At 39.9% G+C, this 13,958-nt stretch overlaps 1 protein-coding gene across 1 annotated transcript in view; it reads left to right on the plus strand.

Moving 5' to 3' along the window:
• Positions 1–2,199: 2,199 nt before the first annotated feature.
• ADGRA2 (adhesion G protein-coupled receptor A2) overlaps positions 2,200–13,958 on the plus strand; it is a 196,676-nt gene continuing 184,917 nt past the window's right edge. Inside the window, exon 1 of the mRNA XM_056571527.1 lies at positions 2,200–2,612. Coding sequence (XP_056427502.1) covers positions 2,329–2,612 — 284 coding nt within the window. The 5' untranslated portion in view covers positions 2,200–2,328. The remainder of the gene's footprint in view (positions 2,613–13,958) is intronic.

Genomic DNA, 13,958 nt, shown 5'->3' on the forward strand with positions numbered 1-13,958 from the left:
GACACACTGTGACATACCTCCTCCTCATTGCTATCAGGGCTGCGCTGGCTGATCGGGTGGTTGAAAATCTAGCTGGTTAAGTTGCGTCAGACAGAGCGGCACCCCCCTTGAGAGGCCCCTCTAGGCAGCTGCCTATTTTGCCTATAGGCAGAGCCGGCCCTGGGGTCACACGTAGTGCATCTACAGCTTATTTTACTCTGCGGATGCGCCGACCCAAGTCACTAGAGTGAGCTCCCTGCTGTCATCGGGTAACTCTATTTGTTTTAGTTTTGCAACAGCTGGAGAGACACTGTTTGGAAAACACTGGTGTAAGGATAAAGGGGTGCTCTGCTTTTGAAAATAGAGGCTTTTAGGGTATGTTCACACTGGGGAATTTACTCCACTGCAGATCTGCAGCGGAAAATCCGCTGCTATGTGCAGAAACACAGGGCTACCCGGAAACAGCAGGGAGGTCGCTGTAGTGACTGGCTTCATCTCATCCGCAGTGTGCAATTTGCTGCGGATGCGCTATGTGTAAAATCCTATTAAAATCCATCTGAGAGATATGATTTTTGGAGACATCCAGTTTTAGTTTTGAGCATTAGATTTCAGCCAATCTTACAGCGTACGATTTCATCGGATTTTATGATCCGTTGTTAGAATCAGAATTTGAATACACCCTTAGCAGGTGACTTTTTCTCAACAGAAATGTTGGTGCAAAACTAGAAAGACATGCCTCCTTTTTTTTCTAACACCTTCAATATAATTTTTTATTTTGGTGTAACGCAGTGTTTTTCAAACAGTGGCACTCCAGCTGTTGCAAAACTACAACTCCCAGCATGCCCGGACAGCCGAAGGCTGTCCGGGCATGCTGGGAGTTGTAGTTTTGCAACAGTTGGAAACACATTGTTTTGAAAACACTGGTGTAAGGATAAAGGGGTTCTCTACTTTTGGAAATAGGAATTGTAGGGTATGTTCACAATGAGGAATTTACAAAGAAGTTACTTGTGTAATTCCGCGTCAGTATTCAGCTCCATTTCCACCTTGAATTAAAGTCCCATTGATTTTAATGGTCTTTCCGCCGCTCCATTCCCACTGAGGAATTTCTGCGGATGAAATTCTATTGATGAACATGTTCATTATTCTCGCGCAATTCTCGGGTAAAAGCCCATTTATTTTTTAGTTTGGAGTGTATTTGAAGCGCAATAGATGCAGGATATTTGCGCTGAGTATTCTAAAGGAGCCATTGGTGGTTGCAGTACTGATTCTACTCTGGATTTCCTCTTCAAAATGACATGTCAGGTTCATTTCCGCATTCTGCAGGAAAAATTCCGCACAGGCTTTCCGCAGCAGCATTGATTTCAATGGGATTCTGCTGCACTGTTCCCACGGCAGAAGTTCCGCGCCAGTTTTTTCTGGGGTAGAAATTCAGATTCCGGCATCGGCAGAAATAAGGCTGTGGAATCTCTGGGCAGAATTTCTGCCAGACATCAAGCCGGCGGCACTAGGACCACGCGGACTGCATTGCCGTCCCAATAGTTGTCAATGCATTTCTGAGAAAATCTCCCAAAAGATCCACCCAGAAATGCACTGCCGTCTATGGGAACGGCAATGCAGTCCGCGCGGTCCTAGTGCCGCCGGCTCGATCCCCGGCAGAAATTCTGCACAGAAATTCCACAGTGTGAACCCAGCCTTATAGTCATGTCTATTCTTTCTGCGGAGTCCGCACGGGAATGCATTGCCGTCTATGATACGGCGTGAATTCCAGTACCAGTGTCAGCATGTCGGTGAAATGTCTGCTCGGAAATGTTCCGTTCACCATGTGAACATAGCCTTAGATGTCATCACTCTGGTTTGTTGCACTGTTTTTACTACAGTGTTATATATTTAGTAAATGTGCACTAGGTGTTTTGTTTTTTCAGCCTTATTTACATAACATTTGTATACAATGTATACATCTATTATTCTATGCTTATTTTCCCAAGAGCATGAAAAGAATCCAGAAAACCCATCGGTTTCCATCCGTTTCCTGATCTTCCATGTGTAGCCTGTGCATCCTTCCTAATGTATCCAGACCTCAGAGCTGTATCCCCTCTAGTGTGAGTGCAGCGGGCGGCACTAGGACCTGGCGGAGGCGTGCAGGGGTGGGAGGAGGTGCAGGCTCCAGTACTAGGAGAGCAGCAGCCCCAGTACAATCCGCTATATACCATCATATAGACAGGGAGCAGCCCCAGCACCTCTCCCTATGGGATCCCTGCAGCAGCCTCACCCTGCCTTAGGTGCAAACCTTGTGGAAGACTTGTGAAGAAGGAGCCAGGCTGGTACTTTATTGGGCACAGCACTTGTGGCATGCCCTTTGGAAGTGGCATAGGATGGGCTGATAGGTACCCCCTGCCTGTCATGATGCTTGGATTGAGGAGCCCTAGGTGCCCCCTAGTTGTCTTCTTCCTCCTGTGCCTTATAGGATGGGGTCAGTGTTGTCCTGTCCTGATCCACAGCTGTAAATGTGTGGTGGAGCGCTCCAAACCTGGGGTGGGCTCCTCCAGTGCCCCAAGGAAGAAGGTCATCTGTACCAATGAGGATCTCCTGGAGGTGCCCGATCCTGCCCTGCTGCCCAACAAGACTGGCACCCTGTAAGTAAAGCTTGTGTAGGACTGTGCAAATGTAGTAACTTGTTATAATGGTGGAGGGGCAGTGTTGGAAGGGTTAAATGATTAGGACAGTGTTTTCCAACCAGGGTGCCTCCAGCTGTTGCAAAACTACAACTCCCAGCATGCCCGGACAGCCGAAGGCTGTCCGGGCATGCTGGGAGTTGTAGTTTTGCAACAGCTGGAGGCACCCTGGTTGGAAAACACTGGATTAGGAGATGATTGGCAGATGTCAAGATGTCAGATCTGTCTGTGCACAGTTTGAGTAACCTGGTGCGACTTTTACTTTACACAGTTTGAGTAACCTGATGCGACTTTTACTTTACACAGTTTGAGTAACCTGGTGCGACTTTTTACTTTACACAATTTCAGTAACCTGGTGCGACTTTTACTTTACACAGTTTGAGTAACCTGGTGCGACTTTTACTTTACACAATTTGAGTAACCTGGTGCGACTTTTACTTTACACAGTTTGAGTAACCTGGTGCGACTTTTACTTTACACAATTTGAGTAACCTGGTGCGACTTTTACTTTACACAGTTTGAGTAACCTAGTGCGATTTTTACGTTTCCCGACTCCTGGCACAGATTTTATCCTCTTCCTAGAAGTTTGTGGACTTGTTCTGTGACAGTGTCAGCTTTCATTGACTCCTAGAAGTAGTGCTGAGCATGAAGTCACATATGTAATGCGATTCATTGCAACCCTGAGAGACACGACTGTTGTGCGACATCTCTGCTTGGCGCAAAAGAAGTTGTTACTTAGTGTATGGAGTGACCCGACTACAGCTACACTGCTATGTCGTCAGGACTGCAGAGCTACACTAGAAGTTACCATTATAATATAGATTGTATGGTAGACATATTGTTCAATTCATCTGCTAGGGATGGAAAGATACCATACACTAGAGGTCAGAGCAAGGAGGTAGGTGCTCATCCTAGGTATTTAGTACCACTCCAAAAGTGCTGCTGGTGTGCAACTTTTTGGGTTCTTTTCTATTGATCTGTATTTAATATATTACCAATAAAAGTAGAGAGAGAGAGAGAGAGAGAGAGGCCTAACTGGCTTCTAAAGTCTGAGTCTGATATAGAGAGACATAAGGGACAGAAATAAAGTATAGAATAAATACATAGATATGAGATAGATACATAGATGGATAGATAGATAGATATGAGATAGATGGATATATAGATCGATAGATAGATAGATAGATAGATAGATATGAGATAGATAGATAGATACATATGAGATAGATAGATAGATATGAGATAGATAGATAGATAGATAGATAGATATAGATAGATATGAGATAGATATAATATAGATAGATGATAGATATGAGATAGATAGATATGAAAGAGATAGATATGAGATAGATAGATAGATAGATAGATAGATATGAGATAGATGGATAGATATGAGATACAGTAGATAGATAGATAGATAGATAGATAGATATGAGATAGATAAATAGATAGATATGAGATAGATATAATATAGATAGATGATAGATATGAGATAGATAGATAGATAGATAGATAGATAGATATGTAAGAGATAGATATGAGATTGAGATAGATATAATATAGATAGATGATAGATATGAGATAGATGGATAGATATGAGATAGATAGATAGATAGATAGATAGATAGATAGATATGGGATAGATAGATAGATAGATATGAGATAGATATAATATAGATAGATGATAGATATGAGATAGATAGATAGATAGATATGTAAGAGATAGATAGATAGATAGATAGATAGATATGAGATAGATAGATAGATAGATATGAGATAGATATAATATAGATAGATGATAGATATGAGATAGATAGATAGATATGTAAGAGATAGATATGAGATAGATAGATATAATATAGATAGATGATAGATATGAGATAGATGGATAGATGATAAATACTGTAGATAGATAGATATAGATAGATATGAGATAGAAAGATAGATATGATATGGATAGATAGATATGAGATAGATAGATAGATATGAGATAGATAGATATGAGGTAGATAGATAGATAGATAGATTGATGGATAGATTGATAGATGATAAATAGATAGATAAATAAATAAATAAATAGAAAGATAGATGATAAATACTGTAGATAAATAGATATGAAATGGATAATAGTTAGATAGATGTTAGATAGATATGAAAAACAGATAAATATGAGATCGATTAGATAGATAAAGAGATATGAAATAGATAGCTATGAGCTTGATACATGAGATAGCTAGATAGATAGATAGATCATTGTTGTCCAAACAGTGTGTCTCCAGCTGTTGCAAAACTACAACTTCTAGCATGCCCGGACAGCCAAAGGCTGTCCGGGCATGCTGGGAGTTGTAGTTTTGCAACAGCTGTAGACATGCTGTTTGGAAAACACTGCAATAGATAGATAGATAGGAGAGATATGCAGGATAGGCACTAGCAGCACATTTTTACACACACTGATAAAAGATAACATGACTGGTGCTAACAATTTGTGTATCTATGATAGCAAAATAATTATTTGTTATTTGTTCTGTGCATCACTTGTATCTAATATTTTATGGGCAGGCTATTATTATCTCCATAATTGCAGCATTTATTTATTTTTATGTTTATTTTTTTAAATTAAATTATGGAAAGATCTGCAACTCTACTATGTTTCAGTTGTCAGTCAATGGGAACATTCATGCCTTCAGAGGCTGGAAAGTCTGTGCCTGCTCACAGCTGAGAGTTTGCTACAATTGGATTCAGATTAGGCAGTTCTATGCTGGGAGAATAAAATTGGAAAACCCCTTTTTACTGCTTATCAGATAAGAATTTTCTGCAGGACAATGCAAGTGTTGTATGAGTAATATTCTAGTGTTATATCAGTAATATTGTAGAATCGTTATTGGATTAGTAATATTATAGTGTTATATCAGTAATATTGTAGAATCGGTATTGGATTAGTAATATTCTAGTATTATATCAGTAATATTCTAGTGTTATATCAGTAATATTGTAGAATTAGCATTGTATTAGTAATATTCTAGTGTTATATCAGTAATATTGTAGAATTAGCATTGTATTAGTAATATTCTAGTGTTATATCAGTAATATTGTAGAATTAGCATTGTATTAGTAATATTCTAGTGTTATATCAGTAATATTGTAGAATGTTATTGGATTAGTAATATTCTAGTATTATATCAGTATTATTGTAGAATTAGCATTGGATTAGTAATATTCTAGTGTTATATCAGTAATATTCTAGAATTGGTATTGGATTAGTAATATTCTAGTGTTATATCAGTAATATTCTAGAATTGGTATTGGATTAGTAATATTCTAGTGTTATATCAGTAATATTCTAGAATTGGTATTGGATTAGTAATATTCTAGTGTTATATCAGTAATATTCTAGAATTAGCATTGTATTAGTAATATTCTAGTGTTATATCAGTAATATTCTAGAATTAGCATTGTATTAGTAATATTCTAGTGTTATATCAGTAATATTCTAGAATTAGCATTGTATTAGTAATATTCTAGTGTTATATCAGTAATATTCTAGAATTGGTATTGGATTAGTAATATTCTAGTGTTGTATTAGTAATTTTTCATTCATAAATGACAATATTTGCAGTATCATCCCCTGGAATCCTAATTTACAAACAGTTAATGGCAACCTGTCGCTCTCCAGCTGTTACATAACTACAATTCCCATCATGCCTAAATAGTCTGTAACTGTCCATGCCTGCTGGGAGTTGTAGTTTTGCAACAGCTTGCGAGGTTGGAGACCCCTGACCTACAGGATACCTTAGGATTTTGAGGATGTAGAGTTTTAAAGGGGTTGTCTCATCTGGATAACCCCTCCTCCAAATGGAACTCCTGAAGATCAGCTAATACCCTAATGATCAGTTGTTATCACCAGGGAAAGTTGCATGCGACCGCACATTAATCCTGCATCGGACAATACAGTAGAAATATTGCATCGATTTAGATAAATGGGCAACTATGTAGTACATGACAATGCTGGGTCCTCAAAAATGTGTCTTATTACAAGGTGTTATCTCAAGATAAAAAGGTATCCCCCATCCACTACCTGACCGAGCATGTCCAATGAGGCTACATTCACTCGTGAAACAATTGACCTCCATTCTCATGATCTTTGGAGGTCCCATCATTCGGACCCCCCACCAATCAGTTAGTTATCCCCTTTTCTGTGGATAGGGGGTAACTTTTAATCTTGGGATAACCTCTTAAAATAACATGTTCCTACTATAACTTATTAAAAAGTGCCCATTGGATTCAGGGACCAGTGTTGAATAGGGGGCACCTGTTCTGGCAATAGATGTATGGAGCAGAGTTGGGACCCACATTCATTAGACATTTATGGCATATGCTGTTGCCATTCTTTAAATGTTTAAGATGGGGATAACCCCTCCCTTTGCATGACCTGTTGTAGATCCTTGAGGACTAAATTGATAACCAGCTGTATTATCATCATGAATGTCACGGTTACCATATGAATGCTAATATGTTATTGTTATTGTAAGTCACATATGTCTTATTGATGTAGCAGAGATGAATGTGTCATGTAAACCTTAGGAACATGACGGTATTTTATTTGCAGTCCTCTGTGACTTCATTATGAATTGTGCCAAATGACAAACTGGACTCTGCTGCATCTGCTAAATATCATGTCCCGTGTCTATTATATGTCTTTTGCTCAACGAGAGAAATCAAACAACTGTGAATCTGTTTCCTGTCATATCTGTCAATGGATAAGAAATAGGCAAATGCCACAGACCATTGGAGCCAGTTAGGGAATGAGTGACCTGGCATAGATATGAAATGACATAGACCCAAGAAACTAAGCATCAGCATGAAATGTCTTGGCACATTGGTTCTGGGACATGTTTTACTCCAAAAAAACTGTGATCTGGGTGCCTGGACATTAACATACATGGCCCCCTTCCCATCCACATATTCATGATACACTAAATTTGGATTGATGAAATGTATCCGAGCCCACATTGCTTCTGTGGCCTCTCTCATGATATGGACCCTTGGGCACTGCGCTATGGCCAGTATAGTTATAGGTTATAGTTTTAAAGTTGGAAGAGTGAAGTTTTAGATTGGATTGTGGCATGTACAATACCTTCTATTGTGCCCCCATCACACCCACAAACACAGTGTACCATATAGTGCCCAAATGATAAACAGTGTACAAATAACCAAACTGTACCCTAAAAACATTGCTGTAAGCTTAAAGGGGTTATCCAGGAAAAAAACTTTTTTTTTTTTTAAATCAACTGGCTCCAGATAGTTAAGCAGATTTGTAAATTACTTCTATTAAAAAATCTTAATCCTTTTAGTACTTATGAGCTTCTGAAGTTGAGTTGTTCTTTTCTGTCTAAGTTCTCTCTGATGACACGTGTCTCGGGAACCGCTCTGTTTAGAAGCAAATCCCCATAGCAAACCTCTTCTAAACTGGACGGTTCCCGAGACAAGTGTCTCAGAGACCACTTAGACAGATATATATATATATATATATATATATATATATATATATATAAATAAAAAGTTTTTCCTGGATAACCCCTTTAAATTGCTCACTACCCTGAGAGTAAAACTGCCCTCAGGTCACCATGTACTGGCTTAGGCCAGTGGTTTCATTTATGACAAGTGAAGTGTCCTGTGCAACTGCAGAGGTGACAAACCACTAAGGGCGCCCAGGGTTGATTCATCAAACCAGCGTCATGTTGCAGTGACCTGCTTGGACATCTAGGCACACAGGTGGCATTTAGGGAGCTACTTTTGAGTGCACTTAAAGGGGTATTCCAGTGAAAAACAATTAGAAAATTAAACAGATTTTTTATTAAAGGGAAAGATAACACCAGCGCTGAATAGATCCTGTAGAAGCTGCCTAGATACAACAGGGGGATCTCGGCTAAGACCACCAAACATGAAGCTGTACACAATATATATAAATGTGTATCGGCGCTCAAATAATAAAAACTATAAATAGTAATAGAGGCTCACTTACTAAAATCCTGATGGGGAGTGGACTCAGAATCTCTTCCCAGAGGGAAGTTCTTGTCTCCACTTAAAAATCCTGCAAAGCTGTAAGTCCGCGTCCTTGATAGTATGGAGCTTGTCCCGTTGTACTTGATTTTTCTCCTTGGAGTAGTTTACAGAAGTCCGTGGTTCCAGTCAGCCTATTAGCCGGGAGATCTGCCCCGGCCGGTGGCGTCTCACCGGCTTGCTGTACTGTTAGTGGATTACGGAGTGCTGTGACCTAGCACTGCGAGTGACGTCACTACTACAGGGAGAGCCAAAGCCAAAAAGCATCTAACGCGTTTCGGAAAGTAACGCTTTCCTTCATCAGAGATGGATTATCCATCTCTGATGAAGGAAAATGTTACTTTCCGAAATGTGCTAGATGCTTTTTGGCTTTGCGCTCTCCCTGTAGTAGTGACGTCACTCGCAGTGCTAGGTCACAGCACTCCGTAATCCACTAACAGTACAGCAAGCCGGTGAGACGCCACCGGCCGGGGCAGATCTCCCGGCTAATAGGCTGACTGGAACCACGGACTTCTGTAAACTACTCCAAGGAGAAAAATCAAGTACAACGGGACAAGCTCCATACTATCAAGGACGCGGACTTACAGCTTTGCAGGATTTTTAAGTGGAGACAAGAACTTCCCTCTGGGAAGAGATTCTGAGTCCACTCCCCATCAGGATTTTAGTAAGTGAGCCTCTATTACTATTTATAGTTTTTATTATTAGAGCGCCGATACACATTAATATATATTGTGTACAGATTTTTTAATTACTTCTATTAAAAAATCTTAATCCTGCCAGTACTTATCAGCTGCTGAACTTGAGTTGTTCTTTTCTGTCTGACAACGGTGCTCTCTGCGGACACCGCTGTCTGTCTCAGGAACTGTCCAGAGTAGGAGCAAGTCCCTATAGCAAACCTCTCCTGCTCTTGACAGTTCCCGAGACAGACAGAGGTGTCAGCAGAGAGCACCGTTGTCAGACAGAAAAGAACAACTCAACTTCAGCAGCTGATAAGTACTGGTAGGATTAAGCTTTTTTTTTATTTTTTTTATAGAAGTCATTTACACATCTCTTTAACTTTCTGGAGCCAGTTGATATGAAAAAAAAATAGTTTTTCACTGGAATACCCCTTCAATAATATTCCGCCACAACATGGGTTCTCTGGGTTCTATGTCCAGCGATAGGTACGGACTCATCTCTCTGGAGGGACATTCCAGATTTTGGCAGTCCTGTAATCAATAGCACACAAGGAGCCGGAATTCATTGCTATAAATATTAGCTGACACAGTGTTTGCATATTTTAGTTGTGTACACATGGTCAGCACATGCTTTTATCCTGTACAAGAGGTAGGAAAATTGTGACTCTGGAGCTGCAAACGCCAGAATGATTTGACAAGCAGCTGGAACTTGGCTCTCAACAGCTGGAGCTTCACATGTCGGATAAACAGCTTCTATATACAGTGTTATTAATTGTATGTGCGATAGAAGAAGAATGATGTATATAGATCTACGTAAAAGGGGCTCTCCAGGAATAGATAAATATATACTTACTTGTGCAATGTTATAAAGTATGTAGAAAAAACATAGAAGATTGATAGCAGAAAAAGAACACAGAATCCATTTAGTCAGTCCTACCATTTAATTTCTTTATCAGGGTAGATATATGTTTAGGTCAGTGTTTCCCAACCAGTGTGCCTCCAGCTGTTGCAAAACTACAACTCCCAGCATGCCTGGACAGCCAATGGCTGTCCAGGCATGCTGGGAGTTGTAGTTTTGCAACAGCTGGAGGCACACTGGTTGGGAAACACTGATTAAGGTATTTACTATAATGTGGTATGAGAGTCCAATAGGACTAGGTCTGCATTGTGATCCATTGTTATCTGTGATTTCTCATATAATACCCATCAAGCCCGTCATGACTTCAATGTTTCCCCATAGGAGAAAAAATAAGTTGGAAGAAACCCTCGAGCTATTGTAGAGTTTGGATTTGTTCACAAGGTCCCTTGATACTATTCTCCAATAGGAAAAGATGTTCTGGATTCATGATTTCCCAATCGAGTTTACTCCATGTAATACCACATTTCTCCTGTAGTGGCCACTGTAGGAGAAATGAATGGTCATTTGACAATTCCTTGGCCAGATCTGTAGCAATCATCTGATCACTAGAGATGATCGAACTTACAGTAAATCCGATTCGTCACGAACTTCTCGGCTCGGCAGTTGATGACTTATCCTGCATAAATGAGTTCAGCTTTCAGCTGCTCCGGTGGGCTGGAAAAGGTGGACACAGTCCTAGGAAAGAGTCTACTAGAACTGTATCCACCTTTTCCAGCCCACCAGAGCACCTGAAAGCTGAACTCATTTATGCAGGCTAAAGTCAGCAACCGCCGAGCCGAGAAGTTCGTGACGAATCGAATTGACTGTAAGTTCGCTCATCTCTACTGATCACCATTGGTTTCTATAGCAAACGGATGGCCTTATGATGATGTTTGGTACCAAAGACTTCCCAATGACATGGTCTGACTATTGGTATTATACAAACAATTGTGATGGTCAGATTAATATGACATATAAATATCAGAAGTGCAGATTTATTCTTATCTGACCTCTCTGAAGAATGCAGGATGACAATGTGTATGGTTGACATGGCTTGTTGTTCTTCTTTATCACTCTTCTTTCCTTCTATGATAAAGACGGAGCTTCTGTTTTCTTTACTGTTATCTGTGGAGTCTTTCTTGTATTCCTCTTGTTCACACTTGTTGGAATATTTGGGATTTCCTTTCTGAGAATGTCATTTTCTTATCTAGTTTAGCCTAAGATAATCATAGACCGACCCTGCAAAGGCCAAGTACGATGTTGTAGGGTCTTTAAAAAGTTTTCCAAATATTACTCTTTGGATGCCATTTTACAGATCTGACCCACACAGGTCCATAATACATTCTTACATTAGTGTACATGGGTATGCCGTCAATGGGTAAATTTAAAGGGGTACTCCGGTGGAAAACTTTATTTATTTATTTATTTATTTTTTTAAATCAACTGGTGCCAGAAAGTTACACAGATTTGTAAATTACTTCTATAAAAAAATCTTCATCCTTCCAGTACTTATTAGCTGCTGAATACTACATAGGAAATTATTTTCTTTTTGGAACACAGTGCTCTCTGCTGACATCTCTGTCCATTTAAAGGGGTACTCCCATGGAAAACGTATTATTATTTTTTTTTTTATCAACTGGTGCCAGAAAGTTAAACAGATTTGTAAATGACTTCTATAAAAAAAAAATTTTTGAATCATTCCAGTACTTTTTAGGGGCTGTATACTAGGGAGGAAATGCTTTTCTTTTTGGTTTTCTCTTCTGTCATGACCACAGTGCTCTCTGCTGACATCTGCTGTCCATTTTAGGAACTGTCCAGAGCAGGAGAAAATCCCCATAGAAAATATATGCTGCTCTGGACAGTTCCTAAAATGGACAGCAGAGGTCAGCAGAGAATACTGTTGTCATGACAGAAGAGTAATCCAAAAAGAAAAGCATTTCCTTTGTAGTATACAGCCCCTAAAAAGTACTGGAAGGATTACAATTTTTAAATTGAAGTCATTTACAAATGTGTTTAACTTTCTGACACCAGTTGATTTAAAAAAAAAAAAAAAAAAAAGTTTTCCACGGGAGTACCCCTTTAAAGAACTGTCCAGAGTAGGAGAAAATCCCCAAGCAAACATATGGACAGTTCCTAAAATGGACAGAGAAGTCATCAGAGAGCTCTGTGTTCCAAAAAAAAATAATAATAATTTCCGCTGTAGTATTCAGCAGCTAATAAGTACTGGAAGGATTAAGATTTTTTTAATAGAAGTAATTTACAAATCGGTTTAACTTTCTGGCACCAGTTGATTAAAAAAAAAAAAAAAAAAGTTTTCCACTGGAGTACCCCTTTAATGGTTTCCTGACCAATTCAACCCAAAATCCACAGGGAAATCTTAAGTACAAATTCACATAAAATTGTTTGGATTTGGTACAGAGTTGCCACTGCAGATTTCTCAAAAATCTGCTTGTGGATTGTATCGCAGATTGTGACTCTTCCATTTAAGTCAGTAGGGAAAATCTGAAATACATCCATAAACAATCTGCAATATAAAATCATTAATACATTTAAAATACGATCATCCGCCATTTTCAGACCTCATGGCTGATAATTGTAATCTTACGCGGATTTTCCGCACGCAAATCTAAACACAAAGGGGGAGATTTATCAAAACCTGGGCAGAGGAAGAGTGGTGCAGTTGCCCATAGCAACCAGATTGCGTTTTTTTTCTCAGGCGTCTTTAAAAATAAAAACGGATTCTGACTGGTTGCTATGGGCAACTGCCCTACTCTTCCTCTACACAGGTTTTGATAAATCTCCCCCCAAATCTTCAGCAGATCCGCCATGTCTGCATTTACCTTTTTAATACATCATCTGCACATATGCTTCTCCTTAAAAACAGGCCTCCGAATAAATGGTGTCAAGTGCTTTTTTGCGTGTGTATAGATACACAGATGGTCTGGCAAGATACACTTAGTATGGAGAAGTTTCCATACTAGAACAAGTCAGCATATATATCTCTAGACCAGTGGTCTTCAACCTGCGGACCTCCAGATGTTGCAAAACTACAACTCCCAGCATGCCCGGACAGCTGTTGGCTGTCCGGGCATGCTGGGAATTGTAGTTTTGCAACATCTGGAGGTCCACAGGTTGAGACCACTAATCTAGACTCTTAGCAGCAGGATAAAAGAACTCTAAGGGGAGATTTATCAAAACCGGTCCAGAGGAAAAGATGTTGAGTTGCCCATAGCAACCAATCTGAACGCTGCTTTCATTTTGCAGAGGCCTTGTTTAAAATGAAAGAAGCGATCTGATTGGTTGCCATAGGCAACTGGGCAACTTTTTCCTCTGGACAGGTTTTGATAAATCTCCCCCTAAATGTATAAATATGATTGTGGTTTTTACAATGATACAGAGGTTGCTTTTTCCCATTGAATGGTGGTGGGCGGGGTCACAGATTTTTAAAGGGGTGCTCCGGCGCTTAGACATCTTATCCCCTATCCAAAGGATAGGGGATAAGATGCCTGATCGCGGGGGGACCCCTGTGATCTTGCACGCAGCACCCCAGTTAAAATCAGTCCCCGGAGCGTGTTCGCTCCGGGTCTGATTACCGGCGACCACAGGGCCGGCGGCGTGTGACGTCACGCCTCCGCCCCCGTGTGACTTCACGCTCCGCCCCTCAATGCAAGC

This window comes from Hyla sarda, chromosome 4 (genome assembly GCF_029499605.1).
Source record: "Hyla sarda isolate aHylSar1 chromosome 4, aHylSar1.hap1, whole genome shotgun sequence".
Classification (NCBI taxonomy): domain Eukaryota; kingdom Metazoa; phylum Chordata; class Amphibia; order Anura; family Hylidae; genus Hyla; species Hyla sarda.